At 32.7% G+C, this 23,773-nt stretch overlaps 1 protein-coding gene across 4 annotated transcripts in view; it reads right to left on the bottom strand.

The window, feature by feature from the left end:
* SGO2 (shugoshin 2) overlaps positions 1 to 23,773 on the bottom strand; it is a 34,781-nt gene that overhangs the window by 9,178 nt on the left and 1,830 nt on the right. For 2 of the 4 annotated variants that reach the window (XR_013172983.1, XM_077154616.1), the window contains exons 2-8: positions 22,667 to 22,801; positions 20,699 to 20,874; positions 19,848 to 19,925; positions 10,647 to 10,732; positions 5,963 to 6,198; positions 2,068 to 4,950; positions 424 to 574 (exon numbers count right to left, since the gene is read on the bottom strand). Coding sequence is in view for 3 of the 4 variants with exons in the window: in XM_077154616.1 (XP_077010731.1) it covers positions 424 to 574; positions 2,068 to 4,950; positions 5,963 to 6,198; positions 10,647 to 10,732; positions 19,848 to 19,925; positions 20,699 to 20,874; positions 22,667 to 22,799 (3,743 nt within the window). In the remaining variant the exon portion in view is untranslated. Of the gene's footprint in view, positions 1 to 423; positions 575 to 2,067; positions 4,951 to 5,962; positions 6,199 to 10,646; positions 10,733 to 19,847; positions 19,926 to 20,698; positions 20,875 to 22,666; positions 22,802 to 23,773 lie in introns of those variants that run through there. The other 2 variants (XM_077154618.1, XM_077154617.1) reach the window with 2 other exon arrangements.

Below are 23,773 nucleotides of genomic sequence, written 5' to 3'. Positions count from 1 at the left end.
GTAAGCACGGCAAAATGAGAATTGTTGAATGTGAGGAATAGATAAATGGGGGTACTAATTTCTTTGTTTGGAAATATACAAAGTCTAAAAAAGAAAAAAACAGACTATTTTTCTTTGAGCATGTGAAACTTCTGTTTATTCTTCCAGGAGCAAAGTAGGAAACAAATAAATGGGGGTGACTAAATATGGATAATATATAGTTTGAAAATCATAGGCAACAAATTTCAAAAACTACAATTTAAAAAGTGACCATAATAGCAATGTGAACTAAACTAATTTAATTTAACTTCAATCATACTGTGGGTGTCACATGTGAACTTATAAGTTTGACACTCTTCAAAGTGTTAATTCAGGCAAGAACATTTTCTAAGTATATAAATTTTATAATAGTATACTGAAATAACTTTAATATCAAATACTTACTGCTTGAGACTTGGCTCTTTTAGAGAGAGAGGGGTACACCTTCTTCTTTTGATAGGCTGTTCTGAATATGGATCTTCTGACTTACTTTCAAATTTAGAAGAATGATTTGAAACAAAACTGGTATTTGTCAAGTCTTGTAGCGTTCTGTCACCTGAAAGGAACATAATCTCATATTCATAAATAAAATATAGAAACATGGAAACAGATATGAGAAATACAGTGGTCTGCAAATAATAGGCAGCCAATTTTAAAACTTAATTGTTATAATTTTAAATATTACAACAGTACTGAAAAATATATGACTGAGTTCAATTTTTCCAACAATATTAAGGGAAATGAGACTTAAAATTTGAAACACTATCAAAGTCTCCAATATTTTTATTCTGAAATCACAGAGCCTGACAAAAATTCTTTAAGGTTCAACTCTATTCACAAAATTACAAAAATTACTGCACAATTATTCATTCAACGTATATTTCATCAGTTGTGCACAATGTGAAAGGCACAATGAGAGTATAAAGATAAAAGATGATTCACCAATCCTCTAATATATCCTGTAATTCTTGATCTTTGTACTTCTTTTTGCTAGTTTTTCTTTTACCTTTTGCCTGGAGCAGCCTTATCCTTCAAAATCCTAGTGTTCCACATATCAATATCCATATTGACAATTAGGCCCCCACTAGAAAATTTTTATTGATATGGACATGTTTAATTCCATAAAATTTCTAATGAGAAAGGATCTAATATTAAGGAAAAATGTGGGATACAAAATTTTATACATATGATTTCAAATACATATTTAAAAATCTATAGATTAAAGTATGGATGCATATGCAAAAATATTGGCTGTAGTTCTTTCAGGTGATTTTTCTGTTTGGTTTCTAATTTTCAACCTTCAATTTTATCTAATGAGCATTATTTTAATAGCTGAAGAAAAATATAAAGGAAAGACTAAAAGCTAAAAATCATACATATCCTTCAGGGCCTAAAATGCCACCAACTTCATGACATCTTTGCAGTTCCTAGTCACAATCATTCCCCATCACATCCCTTAGCATTTATCACTTATACTAAACCATTTACCACCTATAACCACTGTTTTTGTTATATTTACTTACCTATATCCTGAGGAAAGGGAGTTGGTATTTGTTCGTTTACTTATTTATTTGGGAAGTGCAAGAACTGGAATATTGTTTATTTATTAATCCTCCACAATAACTATTATAATGTTTTGATCACAGTAAATATAAATATGATTGAATGGTGAAATAGTCACACCCTTAAAAAACCTGCAATTGTTTTAGTAAAATAAAATGAATACAATTCAGTTTTATATACATTTAAAATACTCAATGGCCTTCAAACACAAGGAAGACATTATCTGCCTTAAAGCCATTATTAGTCAGGCTTATGGTAATAGCTAGATCAGCTTCTAGGTGGTGAATGCCTAAGATACTCTCACGTGCTGCGTTCCAAAAGTATTAAAATGTCTAAATTCTTTCATGCTGTTTCTATGGGTCAAGCTACAAATCGTAGTTTTAAAATTCCATAAACTTCTATAACAAAGAAGTTATAACAGGAAATACCTTACTGGATAAGTTAAAGTTACTTCTAAAACTTAAATCACTTCGGATATTAACCTACCTATTCCTGATTTTTGTGTTCTTTGGTTGACATTAAATTTCATCTCTCTTATCTTCTTGTGCATGTCATCACTTACTTGAGAGACTGATGGGTTCTTTGGGGAATAATTTTCTTTCATTATTAGATTTTTACTCAAAGGTATTGGACCCTCATGAACAGCGTTAAAAGAAGGATCCTGTATGTTAGGTGAATACATCTGAGATAAAGATTTAAACACCTTTGCGTAAAAGTCTGGCTCAATTGTGACGATTTTCTCATTCTCCAAATTTTTTTTGTTATCAATTTGTTCAGATTCAACTGACTTTCCTTGAACACTGTCAGATATTATCTCCATTACTTCACAGCTGTGAGAAGAATCTATGAAGATCTTCCTTTTCTTTGATTTGGATGTCATTCTATTTACTGTTTTAACTTTGTACTTTCCTTCTTTTATCACTTCCACAAAGGGGATATCCCTTTTTTTATTCAGAGTTGTAGTGCTTTGCTTCTGATTCTTATGCAGTTCAATTTGGTTTCCAGGATCAGAATCAGACTCACCAGTAATTTGTTTTAGACCTGATTCTAAGTATATGGAAGTCTGTGAAGAATCTATTAACTGCAAAATAGATTTGCTCTTACCTTTTGCCAAAATATTCTTTGCCTTGTCTGATGATTCTTTCCTATGCTTTTTAACTAATTCATAAGGATTCGAGGTTTGATCACAATTTTCCTTTTCATTATTGTTGATTTCCATACAGTAACCACTGCTAATGCATTGGTATTCAGGTCTGTGTTTCTTTATTTTAATATCAGAATCTCTTTTATAGCTTTCCAGGCCATGCACATTTTTGTCATTATCTTCATATATTTGGTTCATTTCTGAAATTAATTGTGTCTTCCGGTTTATTTTCTGTCTAAGTTTCTTATTTATTTTTGACTCATTTTGCTGAACAGGTTGTATATCAGTGACACACTTTTTCAAACCCAATATATTCTGGGTCTCACAATCATCTAAATTTCCAGTATCTTTGGTAGAAAGATTAGTTGTTTGGAATTCATTTCTTACTTTTAGGTTTTCAGAAATGGCTTTTTTATCTTTTTGGGTGAGAGAAAAGAAGTTAGCTTTTTCTGGGTCATGCATGCCTCTGTCATCAGTTTCATATATTTGGTTCACTTCTGACTTCGGGTATATCTTTTGTCTAAGCTTCTTATCTATTTTTGATTCATTCTGATAAGCAGGTTGTCTATCATGGACATATTTTTTCACACCCAAAACATTCTGAGTCCTATAATCAAGTAAGTTTCCATTATCTTTGGTAGAAAGAGTAGGTGTTTGAAATTCATTTGAGTCTTCTACATCTTGAGAGATGGTTTCTTCATCCTTTTGGGTTAGTAAGAAAAAGTTATTCGCCTTTTCTGGGCAATGTATACCTTTGTCATTAGCTATGTGATTCACTTCAGAAATTATTTCTGTCTTCCGATTTATTTTCTGCCTAAGCTTCTTATTTACTTTTGATTCATTTTGCTGAACAGGGTACATATCAGTGATCTGCTTTTGCAAATCCAACACATTCTGCATCTCATCACCACATAGGTTTCCATTATCTCTGGTGGAAAGATCAGGTGTTTGAAACTCATTTGAGACCTCAGGGTTTCCAGAAATGGTTTCTTTATCCTTTTGAGTTTGGAAGAAAATTTTACCTCTTTCTGGATCATCCACATCTTTATTATCACTCTTATATATTTGGTTCATTTCTGAAATTATTTGTGTCTTCTGATTTACTTTCTGTTTAAGCTTATTTATTTTTGCTTCATTTTGCTGAACGTGTTGCTTATCAGCAACACGTTTTTTGAAATCCAATATATTCTGGCTCTCATAATCAAATAAAATTCCATTATTTTGGGTGGGAAGATCAGCTGTTTGAAATTCATTTGTAGCATCTAAATTTTCAGAAATGATTCTTTTATCCTTTTCATTTGGGAAGGAGTTACCTTTTTCTAGCTTATGAATAATAAATGTTTGTCTAGAAGCTTTACTTCTATTACAAGTTAGGGAAATCTGACCCATATCAAATTTACTTCCTTGCTGGGATTTATCTGAATTTTGAGAAAAAGAATCTATTTCCTCTTGTCTATTCATTACATTTGTTCTTCTCTTCTTTTTGTTGTATTGTGTACTTTGTCTGTTATCTTGGTCAAAGACATTATCAGGTGTTACTTCCTTTAGTATGTTCACCTGAGTCAACTGTTCAGTATTGAAAATAAAATCTGTATCTTCTGAATTCCCTGTGCCATTCAGAACAACAGATCTTTCTGGTCTGTCTTCAATCTTTTCCTCAACATCTGCATCTGAACTATTTTTAAACTGTTGCCTTGATCTTTCTCTTTTTTTTTCAGAGCATGAATCTTTAACTTTTCTGAAAGTTTTCAATCCACAATTATTTGGTTTTTTATTATTTTTATTTTTAGTGCCTGTTGAAACTGTAACAATCTTGCTTACTTCACTAGCAGTTAAATCCATGTCCCCATCATACACAGTTTTCTGCAACTGAAAGTCATCGTTATTCTGAATTTTATTTATGCACTCTGCATTAGATTCACTCATACACTCAGAAGATGAGGAAGGAAGGCAAGGAGATAAATGCCTTCTAATATTTCTTTCATTAGTATGATCATTTATCTCATTTCTCCAATTTAAATCTGAACCTGAAACCAGATGTTCTAAATCTATCACAAAGGGAATATCTACAGAAAGATCATTTGATTCCCAAGATGACACACGCTTCTTCCTTTCAGTCACATTATTAGGAGATGGTTTCTCCTTTCTGTTGCTTATTGACGGAACATTTTTCATCTCACTTATTAGGGAATTCTTGGAACTTTGGTCTGAATGGGAAAGATTTTCTATAAAAATAAAGACAAACAAAATTAAGAAAAAAGCAATGAAAAGGAGTTTACTATTTTAAACAAATGAGATTAAAATCAAGCTGTTTCATAGATACAATTTCTGTGCTGTTAAGATCTGTATACTACCAAGAAACTGTACTGATAAAAAACAAAGTAGAAATGATCAGAGTATTCAGAAATCACATTTAACATTTGTATCCACAGAAAATATATACTGAGAATGCATCTATCTGACCCAACAACAGAGTAGAGTACTGGTAACAGTATAGCCATTAACATATATTTCTAGAGTAACAGGAGATGAGCAAATTAACCCAAATCAGTGATAACTCTGAAAAGGGTTACCATCATAAGGTTAACAGAAGAAAGCTAAAATTTATATAAATTTAATTATAAAAGTGTAATACATATAAATTTTCAGAAACAAAAAAGAATTCCAAGCTCTAAATTCAATATAATTATGGTTCCATATCCCAATCTGAAAATCTATAACAAATATATAAGCACCAAAGCATACACCACAGAATTAGTATCATTTAGAAATACCACATTGATGATATATAAACATTAACATTTTCTCCTGCTCAGCCATTATCCAGGCTCAAATTTTTTGCTTTACCACTAACTGGATATGATCTTGAAGAAGTCACTGTACTTATCTAGATCTCAAAGTTTCTTAGTTATAAAAGGGCAAGGTAAAATTAAGAAAATATATGGTATCTGCAATTCATATGTTAGGACACAAAGAAAAAGCTCTTTAGGTCAACTCATTTCTAAACATCATTTCCATGTAACAGGATTATGTTACTGTAGATCTAACACTTGTGAGCATATTTAGTTTTAAATTACAGTTTTCATCCTCAGTTTTAAATGGCACAAGTTATTAGCAAATCTGCAATAGAAGAGCTCTAACTTATTAATTGTTCATCATTGACCTCAAGAAGAAAAACCTGATGAATACAACTATTTGACACAGACACAAAAAAATTAATCTTTAAAGCAATCTCACCTTTAGGAAGTATATCAACAATAGAAGAAATAGGTTCTGAATCATTTAACGCACACATATTCTGACTTTTATTGTCTTTAAGAAGTAACAATTCCAACTTTTGCTGAGTTGGTGAAGATTGTCTTATTGATAATGGAGAGTGAGTATCAGGTGATGTCTTTGATATCACATTGTCGTCATGCTGAATTTTTGCTTTAATTTCGTCATCATCATCATCATTTGATGTTAAAGGAACCCTAAAGTAAATTAGAAAATTCTGGAATGAGGAAACTAAGATTTTTACAAAAATTGTTTAGGAAATTGTTTAAACAGTTCTTTCTATATTCCATTTATTTAAGATCGACCCCAAAACCCCGCTTAGGTAACTTTTCTTGCTCAATGAAGACACTTACAGGTAGAAAATAATTTCTAGAAATACAGAACTTGTCATGAAATAGGCATGCTTTTTCATTCCCATAGTCACAGATGCCTCAAAAAGAGATATCTGATATAATCAACAGTTGACCTATTAGGCTAGTACTACTAACTAAATAAATTTCAAACATACTTACAAATACATATTTATAATGTTTATATTTTTCCTAAACTTAAAACTTTATGGAATAACTAAAACTCTGGCTTCACAAGTATAATTATATATAAAGTTATGGGAGAAATAAATTTGCTTTTTCCAAAAACATTCATGTAAAATAAATCCATATTCCTAGAGTAGTTAAATCTATAAGAGAAAAATAAATGGAAGGCAGAAATCCACAGAAATGTCAATAAAATGACATTCCTAAATTCAAAGCAGAGCAATATCCTCTAATGCTAAAAAACTTGCCTTATACCCTGAAAAATATCATAGATACTCAAAAATTCTTAACAAGGAAAATAAATACTGAAAAATATTTGTTAAAATGTAAAGGTAACTACTAATGGAATAAGCATTTGGAAGAAATTTCTAAGCCACTTAAGAAAAGTTAGCAAAAATAACTGAGAAATCAACTCACAAAAATCAGGTTCTTACACACCAGTAATGAATGATCCAAAACAGGAAATTAAGAAAACAATTCTATTTACAACCCCATTTAAAAGAATAAAATACCTAGGAATAAATTTAATCAAGAAGGCTTGTGTGAAAGGCTTGTACACTGAAAACTATAAAATGTTGCTGAAAGAAATTAAAGAATGTTAAATAAATGAGAAGACATCCTATGTTCATTGACTTGAAGACTCAGTATTACTAAGATAGCAATACTACCCAAACTGACCTACAGATCTACAGGTGTAATGCAATCCCATAAAAAAGTCCTAAATAAAGGCCTTATTTTTTTTTGAAATGAAAAGCTGATTTTAAAATTCATACGGAACCACAATGCCTCAATTAGCCAAAAAAAAATGTAGAAGACCCATATTTTCAGATTCCAAAATTTACTACAAAGCTTCAGTAATCAAAACAGTGTGGTACTGGCATAAAATAGGCATAAAGACCAATGAAAATGAATTGAGGGTCAAGAAATAAACCCAACATCTATAGCAAACTCATTTTCAACAAGGGTGCCAAAACCATTCTACATATGGTGCTGGGACAACTGGATAATCACATACAGAGAATGAGTATAAGCCCCTATCCCCCAAACACAAAAATTAACCCAAAATAGATCAACAATCTAAATAAAAGAGTTAAAACTATAAAACTCTTAGAAGAAAACATAGGAATAAATCTTCATGACTTTGGTTTTAGCTATGGATTTGTAGATTTGTCACCAAAAGCACAAGCTGCAGGAGAAAAAAAAAACCAGATAAACTGGACTTTGTAAAAATAAAAAAATTCTGTTCATCAAAAAATATTAGCCAGAATTCATGTAGAACCCTAACAATTCAGCAACAAAAGGAAAACAATCCAATTGAAAAATGGGCAAAAATGAGTACATATTTCTCCAAAGAATATATACAAATGGTCAATAAGCATATGAAAATATTCACTATCATGGTTCATTAAGGAAATGCAAACTTAAAAAAGAACACTACATCATACCCACTTGGATGGCTATTATTGTTTAAAAAACAAAAGCCAATAAACTTGGCAACTTGGATGAATTTCTTGAAAGAAGTATTTTTAAAACTGACTTGGAAAAAAGTAGAAAATCTGAAAAGTCCCATATATACTTAAGAAACTGAATTTATAATTAAAAACTCCAAACCCAGATTACTTCTCTTAGGAATTCTATCAAACACTGAAGGAAAAAAATGCCAACTGTACATAAACTTTATCCAAAAACAGAGGAAAAGGGAAAATTTCCTACCTCATTTTGAGACCAGCATAAACATTATCAAAACCGATCAAAGATATTACTAGAAAATTACAGACCAATATCCCTTATGAACATAGTTGCAAACTGGTCAAGACTTTGTTAAAAGGATTCACAAAGTACTAACCAGACAGGAGGGAAAAAAAATATATGCACACATACATATGTGTATATATATATATATATATACACACACAAGGAATTTAAGTTCATTATTAAGAGAGTGAAGAAAAAAGCCCCAGAATGGGAGAAAAAATTTGTAGAACATAAAAGAACTCATACAAGGTATAAAATAACTCCTGCAAATATGTAAAACAAAAAAAGCAATAGACAACCCAACAGAAAAAATAAACATATGAACAGATGCTTAACTTCATAATAGTAATCAGGGAAATGAAAATTAAAACCTCAATACAATACCACTACACACCCCAAAATGGCTAAAATGACAGACAATAACAAGTGTCGTTGAGGATATAGCACAATAGGAATTCGCACATATTGCTGACAGAAATTCTAAAGTAGTTGTATCAATTTACAAACTGTTTCAGTTTCTTCTAAAGCTAAACATATGTCAACTCTGTAAATGTACTTCTAGGTATACACCTCACAGAAATGTATGTTCATTCATCAAAAGGCACATGCATGGCAGCACTATTTGAAATAAATAAAATTGGAAAAGAACCTAAATGTTTTACTATTTAATGGTAACACAATAAATGGATAAATTGTATAATCCATTCAATGGATAAATTGTAGTATAATCATAAAAAATTACACATACATATAAAAATCACACATTTTATCTTATGATTCCATAATTCAAAATAGAAAAACAGACAAAACATATATATTAGAAGTCAAGTTAGCAGGTGGTGGGTAGTGACTAGAAAGGGGCACAAGGGAAGCATCTGAGGTACTGGTAATATTCTATTTCTTAACCTGGTATTGGCTATATAGCAGTATTCACTTTATGAAAATTCACTATGTTGTAAAGATTTTTCACTTTTCTAGTATGTTTTCATACTTAAAAGTTTACTTTAAGAAAATACAATGAAATTTTTAGAGGTCAAGCTGATACTCCATTTGCTTGTTTATATAAAACAATAAATGCATAAGAATAAGCAAAGGCAATTTTGAAAAGGAACTAAGTAAAGGACTACAAGACAACAAAATTTATTATTTTAAAACTACAACAATGAAAATGTACTGGTAGAGCATAATAGGCAAATTCATACAAACAAGAACAGAAAGTGATAGAGTAGACGTAAGAAATGTTTTATTGGGCAGTGTGACAGTGGCTCAGTGGCAGAATTCTCGCCTGCCATGCCAGAGACCCAGGTTCGATTTCCAGTGCCTGCTCATGTTAAAAAAATAAATAAAAATAAAATAAAACTGGACGGTCAAAAAAAAAAAAAAGAAATGTTTTATTATTACAGAAAACATTTTAATTTAAATAAAACCATTAAAGCTGTATAAGCTATACATTTATACAGAAAGAATAATGTCAGAAGAGGCAAGAGGATTTTGGTCAATGCCACTAGTTCATTAAGGCATTTCACTCCACTAACCTCAAGAGACTTTCTCTTGGGCGGGCCACGGTGGCTGAGCAGGCAAGAACGCTTGCCTGCCATGCCAGAGGACCTGGGTTCAATTCCTGGTGCCTGCCCATGTAAAAAAAAAAGAGAGAGAGACTTTGTCTTTCTTTAAAATGATAATTTTGAACCAGGGTACTTTCTACGACGTGGAATCAAATTAATAAAAATAAAATGGGAATTTTGGACAGGAGGGGAATAGCAAAGATGAAAGTCAATTTTAAAGCTCGGGGCACTATGCAAGATAATTAAGGTAAAAAACAGCTATCAGATTTACATGGTGGAAAACAAAATGAGGCCAGTGGTGATCTGAGGAAAAAGAAAGAAAAGAATATAAGAGCAGCATGATACCACAGATAAATTTGATTACTGAATGAGGGGCTTGGAGCTCTGGAGAAACAACCTGTAGCAAAAAAGACACCACAAATCATTTCATTTAGAACACAGGAGATGAAGTATACGTTGATGAAACCCAAACACTGTGTAAAATACACAAATACTGATCATGATATATAAAATCTATATAAGCTGAACCTGTATAAATCAAACCCATATACCTAAGATCCACCCCTTTTTCTAGGGTCTATGGGAAAACTGAATATTATTTCAAAGTTTAAAACTGAATTTTATTAGTTTATTGACTTCAATTTCTTTTATTAGTGCAATGTCAATGGGTATTTTATTATCTAAGTATTTTTCTTTATTTCAAGGAAGCAGGTTAAATAAAAACCACTCAAAGATCAATTTAGATAGACATGTACAAGGCAATATTTAACCAAGTTTTGAATAAATTACCTTGCAAATGGGAGACGCATCAACTTGCACCGTTTACTAACCCGTTTCTTCTGGCTAGCTGGTGGTAGATAGGGACTCTGATGGAACTATTTGAAAAAGAACAAGGAAAATGAAAAGAAACAAATTTCTAATCTTACTAAATCATGTTTGATATTAAAATACCAAATTAAACAAGGATATCAATAGAATTAGCCTTCAATAATTGAATAAGAATAAGGTGGTATTGAGATAAGAACATAGTTCACCCAAAGGTAACCATCACTAATATTTTGATAAACTTCCAAACTTTCTTCCATGCAGAGGAATAAACACATGCATATACCTACACACATACTATAGCTCTACATATATATGCAATACATTTGTGCCCTATATCATTGGACTACTAGTATTTTTATGTATGTATACATGCATGTATTTTTAAATTGCTTTTTATTCAAGATCTGGATGATTTTAATATATTTTAGATTTTTGCTCATCTGCACTTTCTAAATTTTCTGAAATTAACATGTTTAAATTATTTAATAAAGACTATAAAATTAAGCAACACACAATCATGTTTTTCTAATATAATGCTAGGCTGTAGTACAAATAGTGAGTATGGCCAAATTGATAAGCTGATTTTTAAAAAATTCATACGGAAATGCAAAAGACCTAGAATGGCCAAAAATAACTTTGAAAGGAAGAAAGTTGCAAGTTTACAGTAAGTGGAACTGTGTGATATTAACATAAAAACAGACAAATAGAGTCCAAAAATAGCACTGTATAAATTTAGTTAACTAATTTTTGACAAAGGTACAAAGGTCATATGAGGGGGTCTAGACTTCAATCCTCACCAGGCTAGAACATGGCACCTCTCCCTTAAACGAGGATAGTGTCAGAAAAGATCTAGGGGAAGCTGGGACAGCCCAGTAGTAACTGAGCACCTCATCACACAGCACTGTCAGTAAAGAAAACATGAGGACACTTGATTTCTACTGCCACTCGGTGATAATAAGAAGCCCTTCTCCTTCTATCCTTGGGTGATGACAGAGGAGGTACAGTAGAAAGCCAGGATTTTCATCACCTTCCGGTGGTAACAAGACACTGTCCCAGGGTCCTGTTATCAGAGAAGGCCATATAAGAAGAGTATTGAAGTGCCTTTCCTTGTTGCATGCAGAGTGGTATCAGCCTGAACTCCCAATCCTACCCATCAGGCACCCCTCCCCACCAGTGTATCAACAGAGGCTAAGTGGGGAACATAAACTTCAATCCCCATCTGGCAGTACAGTACCTCCCCTTTTCCCATTGGCACAGTGTAAGAAGAAGTCTGCTAAAACAGAAGATTTAAATAAGATCAGGTTTCAAAGCATGGCACCTACAATGTCTATGACACAATAAAAAATCACTTGCTACTGAAAGATTCAGAATAATCTAAATTTGAATGAGAAAAGACAATCAACAGATGTCAACACCAAGATTATACAGGTGTTAGAATTATCTGACAAAGATAATTCAAAGATTTTCAAGTAATTATAAAAATACTTCTACAAGCAACTATTAATATGCTTGACACAAATAAAAAAAAAGTCTCAACAAATAAATAGAAGCTTTAGAATGAATAAATAGAAGATTGAGATAAAATGCAATGACCAATATTAAAAACTCAGTAGATAGGCCCAACAGCAGAATGGAGAGGATAAAGGATAGAATCAGTGAACTTGAAGAAGAGCAATAGAAATTTCCCAGTCTGTTTAAGAAAGGAAACAGACTGGAAAAAAATTAACAGAAGGTCAGGGATTGGTGGGACTAAAGAAAGGGTCCAACATTCATGCCACTGAATTCCAGAAGAGATGAGACAGAACACAGGACTGAAAAAGTATCTGGAGAAATAGTGGCTGAAAATCTTTCAAATTTGGCAAAAGACATAAATCTATAAATGTAAGAAGCTGAGTAAATCCCAAAAAGAACGGATCCAAAGAAGTCCATGCTGAGACACATCATAGTCAAACTTATCAAAACTAAACATTAAGACCAAAATCTTGAAAGCAGTGAGAGAAATGACACATAAACCTATAAGAGTAAGAATGAATTAAAACAAATGATGCAAGTATCTTACTCAAAATTAGAAAAGCAACAAAAAAAATAAGTGAAAGAAAAGCAGAAAGAGAGAACTACCAAAACTAAAGCAAAAATCAATCTTTGAAACAACATAATGGAACTCAAAATTAAATACAAAGGGTGATTCTTTTTAAAAATCAAATAAAATACAAAAACCATAATAACCTAATCTAGTGGAGGAAAAGACCAGTAAAAGCCCAAATCCACAAAAGTAGACAACTGGGGAAATAACCACGCAAACAGAGAAAACTAAAAGAATAAGAATGGACACTTGGGTCAACTCTATGCAAATCAATCTGAAACTCTGGATAAAAGATATAATTCGCTAAGGAAATATAACTTAATACAGCTGAAAACAGAAGAAAGAAATCTAAGACCAATAGCCCTAGAAAAAATAAAGTTACATACTTAATACTTCCACCAAAAAAGTCACAGGTCCAGAAGGTTTCAGAGAAAAATTCTACTAAAACTTTCAAGAACAAATAATTCTAATTCTAATAATATCAATTTTCCTGAGATTAGGAAAAGAAGGAAAACTCCTAAATTCTTTTTATGAGTTTATATTTATTGCATTTTAATTAGTGCCTAAAAAGACTGTACAAAAAGAAACTTTAAAGAAACCTTACATGAATATCAATATAAAAATTCTAAATAAAATACTTGCAAAAAGAATCAGCAGTAAATTGAAAGAAAAATAAATCATTTCTGAAGTTTATTCCAGAAATGCAAAATTAGGAAAGCTACTAAAATAAGTGATCACATTAATATACTTAAGATAAAAGACCATATGACCAGTCATAGATGTTAAAAAGGCATTTTTCTTAGATTGCTTAACATTTTTTATTTAAAAAGCTCAAATAACACAGGTATTGCAGGATAAACATGTACCTCAACCTTAAAATATAAATGTGAGCATCAGTCTTAACAGGGAAGCAGTATTCAACATTTCATAAGTATTTATTGCAGTCTACTTTATTCTAGACATTGTTCTGGTATAGACAAAAATCCCTGTACTCAAAAGCTTACATTCTGATAGGATGAACAATAAAATTAGTAAGAAAAATGATACAGTATGTCATATAGTGATAAGTGCTAAGGAGAACAATCAAAGCAGGCAAACAGACATGAAATGTTGGGGCAGGCATGAGGAAGAGTTTAAATTTATGTAAGGTTGAGAAAGCTTCACTATGATGATCTTTGAGTCAAGATCTGAAGGAAGTGAGGGAAACAGTTATGCAAAGGAAAACCAAGTGCAAAGTTTCCTGAGGTGAGAGCTCTCTTGTTTTTTGAGAAAAAGGGAGGAGGCCTGTGGACTGAAGAGGTTACAGATGAAGAGGAGGAAAGTAGTAGATGAAGTAAGAGAAATATAAGTGTTTCAGTTTTCAGATCATATCAGGCAGAGATGAGATGGGAAGCCACTGGAGGGTTATAAGAAACTAACATTTTCAATATTGCAGGGTGTTAAAAATAGATGGTCATTCATATTTTAAAACTTCAACTTCTGTGTGAGACTAAAGCAAGAAATGCTCATTTGGTGCAAAATTCAAATTTTGACTAGTGCATTTCCTAGCTAACTTATATGGACAGTTTAACTGAACACCATAAGGAAATGGAACCTTGAATAGGGTATGAGATTTCGTTGGTTGTTCAGATTAGTGTGATGTCCAATAAATCCCAGAGTGATCTGAACAGTGAATAAAGAAGTATTTGCGAAGTCCCCTTGCAGGGATGGGGAGAAAAGGGAAAAAATTCAACTTTCCCATTTGGAGAATTCCTAATATTCTTGCAAGAGTGGGGACAACCAAATCAACACGCTGGGCCCTCAATCTTGGGATGTGTCCCTGTGAAACTTATCCCTGAAAAAGAAGGCTAAGCCTACTTAAAATTAGGCCTAAGAGTCACCCCCAGAGAACCTCTTTTGTGGCTCAGATGTGGCCTCTCTCTCTAAGTCAACACAGCAAGCAAACTCACTGCCTTCCCTCCTCTACATGGGACATGACTCCCAGGGGTATAAAACTCCCTGACAACATGGGACAGAAATCCTAGGATGAGCCAGAACTTGGCATCAAGTAACTGAGAAAACCTTCTTGACCAAAAAGGGGGAAGAGAGAAATGAGACAAAGTAAGTGTCAGTGGTTGAACTATTTCAAACAGTTGAGAGATTATCTTGTAGGTTATTCTTACGCATTATATAGATATCCCCTTTTCAGTTTATGGTGTATTAGAGTGGCTAGAAGGAAGTGCCTGAAACTGTAGAGTTGTATTCCAGTAGCCATGTTTCTTGAAGACAACTGTATAATGATATATCTTTTGCAATGTGACTGTGTGATTGTGAAAACTTTGTGTCTGATGCTCTTTTTATTTACAGTATGAACAGAGGAGTAAAAAAATATGGATAAGAAATAAACCAATAATGGGGGGACAAAGGTTAAAACAAACTGAGTAGATTGAAATACTGCTAGTCAATGAGAGGGAGGGGTAAGGGGTATGGTATATATGACTTTTTTTCTTTTTCCTTTTTTATTTCTTTTGCTAGAGAGATACATGTTCAAAAAAATGATCATGGTGACGAATACACAACTATGCAATGTTATTGTGAGCCATTGATTGTAAGCATGTCAAGAATGTTTGTGCTTGTTTGTTGTTTACAATAAAAATATTTAAAAAAAAAACAAACTAACATTTTAACAGGATCACTCTGGCTGTCATGCTAAGAGAATACAGAGAGGCAAATGCAGACGCAAGAGACCCAGACAGGGATGCCATTAGAATAATGTATGTAAGAGAAAATGATGGCCTGGATATGTGTAGTGAAAGTAAAGGTCATGAGAAGTTGTAAAATTCTGGGTTGATTCTGAAGGTAGAGCTAACAGGATGTGCTAAAGTTTCAGATATATATGATGTGACAAAGATGAAGAGTTGCAATTACTTGAGATGACCAGAAAAGGAACTAGTTTGGTGGCAAATATGTGAAATATGAGATGTCTCAAACATCTAAGTAGTTGGATATGCATCGTTTGGAGTTCAGAGAAGATGTCAAGCTGGAGACGCAAGTTTAGGAATCATCAGTACACAGTACCTCGGGGCACTCCTAAAATTTAGCAGTTAGGAAAATAAAGAGGAACCAGCAACGAGACTGAAAAAGAGCAGTCAGAAAGGTAGGAAAAACTTAAGAAGTATGGTATTCTAAAAGTTATGTAAACTTCAATATGAGAATTAAAAAATATGACAGGTTTTGACATTGTGGAGATCAATGGTGACTCTGAAAGAAGCAGTTTTTGTGTAATGGTAAATAAAACACAACTGGTATGGGTTCAAGAGGAACAGGAGACAGTGTGGAAAATTTTCTCAAGAGTTTTCCTATAAAGGATAGGAGAGAAATGAGACAGTAGCTAGGGGTTAAGTGGAGTAGCAGGTTTTCTTTCACATTTCCCATTTTTATTTTTCAATTTAAAAAATGAGAGAAATAAAAACATCTTTTGCATCCTGATGGGATTAATCCAGAAAAGAGAAAAATACTGATGATGCAAGAGAGAAAAGCATTCTACACTAATGTCAAGCCAACAACAAAAGATAACCCAAATATCCAGCAACAGAAGATTAGTTAAATAGATCAGAAGTCCGTTCTATAAATCTATTCCAAGCAGCAATGAAAAAGAATGAAGAAGCACTCTGTAATCATATGGAAAGATTCCTAAAATATGTAAGATAAAAAAAAAGGCACAGAACAGTTATGTATAGTATCTTTCGTGGAAGAATGAAACGAAGAAGAAAGTAGCTGGAGGTAAGATAGAAGCATGTGTGAAACTTCACTCTACCTTTTTACAGTGTCCTGAACCATGTAAAGAAGCATGTAAAACCATGGTCCTGACACATTAGAACATGTATCTATATTACACAATGTTCCCTCTTCCCCCCACCAAAAAGGAAAGGAATTATAAAACTTAATTTGCCAAGTGAATCAGCTAAACAAGAAATCAGACACCAAAGTTGTATATTGTCTCTTCATTCTCCAGCTCCTGTATCCACATACTTTCCATTTCTTACTTTACGGTAACCTAGAGCTGACTTCAGCCCTCTGTAAGATGTCTATTGAGAATTAACAAAAAGCATCTGGAACATGTAGACTTTACTGAAGATTTTTCTTAAAGAACTGATGGGGCATTATATCACAAACACTACAAACAACTGAGCAATTTTTTTAGGGCTCTCTAGTCTCCTAAGTTCCTGGGACATGTGTAATATGATCCTCTTTCTTTCCACATCCTGCCAAATTGCCTCATTCTCTTACTCTCCAAATCAATTCCTGTACTGACTGCACTTTACACTCATACCAAATTCCAGTCTTAGTAATTTATTCAGGGCAATTCAATTCTGCCCTGCAAGGTAATCAGCCAAACAGAGGGCTCCCCCACCCCCATGCCACCCAATACACATATAAAAATACACACACCCAGTAAAAAGTATCTCTTCTTAGGGGATGCTAAATGCAAAAGGTACACCTCTGGTTATTGGTTGTCCTAAGTATCACATTTATTATTCTAGTAGTTATACCTCCTGTTTACATTATTTCACAGGGTCATTTATTTACACAAATCCTTTCTTTACCCAAATGCGGATTGTTAAAGTATCTATTATTTGGCTAACTTTTATAAAGAAAAATAACCAAAGGAGACAAATATTGACTGCACTGAATTCATATATTATCACAAAGACTACATACACTAAAAAAATGATTTTTAAAAGGGGAACTTGAAGAAAATGTAGAAAACACAGGAAAATATATATACACTAAAAAGTAATGATTTCTCTTGACTCCCAAGGATGAGCCTGGCCCTAGCACCTTGGGATCAACAATACCTTCCTGACAAAAAGAGGAAAAATAAGATATTAGTGGCTAGGAGAATTCTAATAGAGTGGAGAGGCTATTCTGGAGGTTACTCTTATGCAAGCTTCTGCTAGATACTGCTAATTGCCAGTTTGCCAAACCCCAACCAACATCATTCCTGTTAACCCTAAAGAACACCCAGTGCTCTATCTGAGATCCTACAAAAGTTGTGAGCACTAAGTTTACTTTTCAGAAATCTAAAACATTCAGATGGTTCCTAGGCCAGTTAAATCCTAAAACCCAGAGGTTTTAGTCTCCCCAAGAACATCAACCATCAACTATCCCCCTATCCCGTATTGTCAATACCCCTTTTCAACATGAAAAAGGTTAGAATGGGCATAACCCAAATACCCCTAAAGACTGGAGAAGGATCAAAGGACAAGTAGGAGTTAGGATTTAACAAATGAGTATGACTACTGAATCATTATTTCTTTTTAGTCTTTGGTGTTTTGGAGTAGCTAAAAGGAAAACCTGTAACTGTGAAACTAACCCATACCAAACTTTGAAATCTGTTCTAAAACTATTTGTTAAAATGTACTTTGAAATTCATTGCTTTTTTTAATATGTTGTATTTCATAAAAAAAAGTAATGATTACTAATATTTATTGCACGTTTTTATTGCCAAATACATGCTAGTCATATTTAACTTTTGCAGTACCTCTTTGAGATATATTACCATTATCTATGCCTCGCAGATGAGGAAACTGAGGTTCAAATAGCTTAGGCCAAGGTCACAGGACCTAGAAATAGCAGTTAGGATCTAAATATAGGTACTCCCATTTCAAAGTTACCCTTTGAAGCACTAAACTAAACTGCCTCTAAAATCTCTCAAGAAATGTATCTAAAATTGGGATTTCACAGTATACACTGTTTTATAAACTTTCTTTAGTTTACTATGTACATTTTGTCTTCTCATTAGTTATTCCTTCACAACACTATTTCCCCTATTTAGATACTTGAGTTAATTTCACTAATATTTGGTCTTTCTCTTTTGTTGATTTTTCTGATTTTATTTTCCTCATGCTATGTACGAGAGCTCTTTAACTATTAATATTAATGCTTTGTCTACCATGTGCTTAAATATTTTTCCTAGTTTGACATTATCTTTTCATTTTTTATGATTTTTTTTAACCTTCTAAATATTTTTTTCCCTGAGAAATTCCATCAGTAACTTCCTTTATGGTTTCTAATTCTGCTTGAAGGTACAGAAAGACCTCTCCTACTTAACTTAAACTCATTTGTATTTTCTTCTCATCTTATGTAATTTCCTTTTTACATTTAAACCAATCTAGAATTTATTTTAGAGGATGATATAAAGTAGGATCTAACTCTATTTTTCCCCAAATAGTTTTCAATCATTTTTTTTAATAATACCAATTCCTTGAAAATTTGAAATGCTACCTTGCTTCCTACTAATTTCTTTGATGTTTTGAGTTTAATGACTATTATGTTCCCATGAGCTGTCTATTTCTGGTTACTTTTAATCTAAACCTAATTTTTAAATAATAATTTCAAGAACTGACATCAATAACAATCTGTTCAACCGAAACCATTCTGCCCAATCATAAAGAATACCCCTAGGGCAATATATAACATTCTACTAAGGTTCCATGCACTAGGTAACTTTTCAGAAATCTATAACTTCCATATGGGTCCCTGAACCAGATAAGTCTTGAAACCTAGAGGGCCCGGCCTCTCCAGAACATCAGCTAGCTCCATCTCCCTACCCCATATTATTGATAGCCCCTTCTAACATGAAAAAGTTAGAATGGCCATAGTCCAAATACCCCTAAAAGAGAAGGACAGAAAGATCAAAGGGGATGGTGGAGTTATACAGAGGGGTTACGTTTAAGAAATGAATATGACTGCTGAATCATATTGATATTTTAGTCTCCAGTGTCTTGGAGCAGCTAGAAGGAAAAAGCTAAATATGTGGAACTGTAAGCCATACCAAACTCTGAAATCTGTTCTGCAACTAATTGTTGTGCTACGCTTTGAAATTTATTGCTTTTTTGTCTATATGTTATTTTTCATAAAAAAGAAAAAAGTAGGCAATAATAAATAAATAACAATGTGCTATTGGCCAGTTAAAATAAATACCATCATTCCTTTGCACAATTTGAAATATGAATATCTAATCTTGGTGATGTTTAAACTCAATTATTCTAAGTGAAACTTAAAAATTACCCTACTTACACATAAATTCTACTTACCTCAGAGAGATTGCTCATTTCAATTGCAGTTATCAAATTATTGTTCATGAGAGTTTCTATTTCTATAAGCTTCTTATTCTGTATATATAAAATAAAGACCACTTTTAATCAATTGAGATTGAGTTTATTATAATATCATAGTGAGAAAAGACTTAGAAAATAATTTAGATCACACTGAACTAAAAAAGTACTATAGTCCAAACAGCCATTCACATATATACATTTTGAATGCTTTTGAGCTATCCATAAATTTTCCTACAAACATGTTTCTATCTTCGCATAATAACATATCACTTGGCAAGTGACCATTGTTTTGTCAGCCATAAGAATTTAACCCTTAAGCACTGTAAATTCTTTTCCAGTTTTAATTAAATTCTGCTCATTTCAGATTTAAAATCTATGATTAAAATCTATGATAACCTAGCTAATTATTAGTTCTTGGAAGTGGAAGGAGTTGGAAGTTGGAAGAAAAAAACAACTACCACAATTTTCATTCTATTTGACTTGTGATCAGTGAACACTAGGATTAAAGGAGAACATAAACACTCTCAGAACTCCCTTCTTTTCAATTCACTAGAGGAATTATGCCCAGTGCCAAAAAATATATTAATGTACCCATCTTTGCTTGTAATAAGCAACCAAAAATTAGTCAAGTTATTATACTGGTTTGCAGAGCACAAAAGCACACAGTTAAGACACCTACTAATCATCCCATTAGCATGGCATTCTGACTTTCAGTAATTTTTCCGAATAATTGGGAATCTGAAAATTATTTTTATAGCTTTTATAATAATGTAATCAAAAGATTTTTGGTTATGCTTCAGAATTCAAGTGCAATATAGCTTCCATACCAAATTATTTAGCTTTAGGCGAAGAAATGTATTCTCAAAATTCAGCTTCTCCACTTCTTTTTGCAATAGCATCTTTTCAGTTGTAAGTTTTCGAGAATTCTCTTTCTCTCTACTAAGAGCCTGAGCTAATGCCCTGTTGTTGTGCTTTAAAGAAATTTTTAAAATAGAAGAATTATCTGTAAAAAAAGATTTTTAAAAGAGTTAATATCGAACTTAGTTTATATCTTAATAAATTTTCATATTCCTGAGTAAAACTATTTTGGATGAAATTCACTTCACTTTATATATTTTAAATGAAGATTGGAAAAGAAGAGAATGACAATACAGATGTAGTTTTGAAAATAAGTACCCAATGTTTGGAGCTAAAGAAATAAAAGCTAGATAAAAGATGAAGAATAAAAGAATCATGAGGAATGTGAAATGTGTGTGAAGATAGAGATAAAAATAAGAGGATTGTAACATATACATGGTATTTTAGATAATTAGATTAGTTACAAAAAACGAAATCTTGATACCTTTTGCCCTTTGACTAGGAGGTACAATTCCATAGCTCTAAGTGGAGATGTACCATAGGAATTAAGGCAACCAATTGGAATCTGTGAAATTTTAAAGCCATGTTTGTGGCTCCAGAATTGAACATATTAGTTAATGTTCCATTTTTCAAAGTCCAATTTTCAAAACCTTGAGTGAAAAGGGTCATACTTACTGCAATGTTGGGCAGGTCATCTAATTCTGTGGGAATCTTCCACCTCTATCAAAGAGATCACCTGGTAACTATTTCAAGACATCCGCCATAATCTAAATTCGACCTCGTCATTTTAAAAGCACTACGAAAATACGATTTAAATCACTACTAAAATGCTATTTTGCTTTAGCAAAGAAATTTTATTGTGACTTTCTTGGTAAATATAGTGTATTCCTCTGTTTCACTTAAAGAACAGTTTTTCATAATTTTGATTTACATGTCACTATTCAATAATATATTTCATGGAATAAAAGTATAGTGAATGTAAAATAAGTTAATAAAATTTAATATTTCTAAAATACTCAGGAAAATTTAGATCAGATGAAAAACAGGGCCAAAGAAAGTACTTTATCTTTGGCACAGAAAGAGGAGATTCCAACAGCCACAGTTGATAACAAATGGAAATAGATTAGAAACAGTTTAGAATTACCAGAAGCTAAAGGGTGATATTTCCTATTGTACTTACTAAACTCGGTCTATTCTTTTCTAATAGTGAGTATGCAATGGTCCTGCCATAAGAACAATAGGAAATAGCCACTATAAGAAGTGTAATAAACAACATATCCCTAGAGATCTGGGTAGAATCAACATTATGAATTAAAGATAGATAAGTGGCTCAGCTATTTTACAAGGCACACACACAATGATCTTTTACAGGAACTATATCAGCAGTATATAGTTCTGCTATAAGGATACCTTCTCCCTCACTCCTATTAAGATGGGTACAAACCATTGAGACAATTTTCAGTAGTAAACTAATTAACATTTATTTGGGGGAGTATTCCTACCTCTTCTTTGCATCCTTCTCACAACTCGAGAATCATGACATCCCATTTCAAAAGTGCTTAGAGCGTTCCTGATAATCTCTGGTTATATATAATCGCTCAAAACAGTACCTTTTCTGGGCTGACCACCTCTAGAATATTCTTCTTTCTATTGCTACAGCATACCAAAAAAACCTGTTACTCTTTTTAGCTCTTTTTGAGCGTAAGAGATATTTGCCTTGGGCCATCTCGGCCTCACTGCTGAAAATACAGCTTTTATAACCACCCAACTACTATGAGTTGAAGGGAATAGAAAAAATCAAGTGGAAAAAAAGATACCAGTTAACAAAATAAACTGCAATTTTAGTTTATACTTGATAAAATAAGGAACCCAATATCATATTAGTCATCCAAGGAAAAGTAAAAATGTGAGTATACTTCAAAACTAATGGCACTTACTTATTATCTTTGTTTTGATTTTCGAAGCAAGAGAAACATTCAATTTAGCAGTCTTTGAAATTCTTTTGTCTTTCACATGTCTCTTAATTCCTGAAGTAAAAAGTGAGCCAGTTTCCATCACTGGGTACTCCATCACTGATGTGCAAATAAATAAACAAATAAATAATCAGATTCATTAAGGAAAGATAAAAGGGTAATTGATAAGTACGTTCTAAAAAAGTAATGGTCATAGCTTAACCAATATACTTTGCGTATAAGTGTTTGCAAAACTTTTTTGTGTAAAATTTGAAAATATGAATGTATTACAACAGTTTAAAGTAGAATACACAGAGATAAATGACTGCTTTTTCAAATTTATATTACACTTATGTGCTAGGCAGATGACAGGATATGATCCCTGCTTTCATGGAATGCATAGTCCAATATGGGGACAGATACTATTATGATAAAAAAGCGTAAATCTTTGAGATATGGCCAGGGTTTAGTGGAAGCTCAGAAAACACATACCTAATCCTACTAGGGACTGGGGAGAGGAAGAAGACAGGAAATCTTAAACTTTGTCTATTGGTGTATTAAGATTTATAGTCTATTAGACCTTATAGTCTAATAAGGGAAACAGGAAGAGAACCTAAAGAAGTCATTATTTTACAGTATAAAACAACGGATATAACATACTATGTATAAGTGAAGTAATTAACTATGGTAAGGCAAAGGAAAAGGTTCAGGAAACATTTCATTAAGAAGGTGCATAACAGTGAGCCTCCATTCCTTCTCCAGGTTTCCCTGCCTCTATTTACAGGGATCTAGAGGAAACCCTGTTACCTGCCCCTGCCTAACTTACAATATTCAGCCTCTTCAAGACTATCTGTCAGAGTCTCACAGGACTAATCTCACTATATTCTTTATGTCAGTGACCACAGGAATCCCCAGATCCCCAGGTCACCCTTATCTCCCTCACTCTAATCTCCATCCAGCTCTGCATATCCCTCATTTGATCCCTGTGTTAAGTCAATCAGTGTACCTCTCTAGCCTTTAGACTACTCCTGCTCACTCAGCTCTAGCCACAATGACCTCCTTAGCATGCTCCAGCTACAGAATGCTTGTATT

Source organism: Tamandua tetradactyla, chromosome 3 (genome assembly GCF_023851605.1).
Source record: "Tamandua tetradactyla isolate mTamTet1 chromosome 3, mTamTet1.pri, whole genome shotgun sequence".
NCBI lineage: Eukaryota > Metazoa > Chordata > Mammalia > Pilosa > Myrmecophagidae > Tamandua > Tamandua tetradactyla.
The sequence above is the reverse complement of the archived record's forward strand: the minus strand, read 5'-3'. Positions and strand labels throughout refer to the sequence as shown.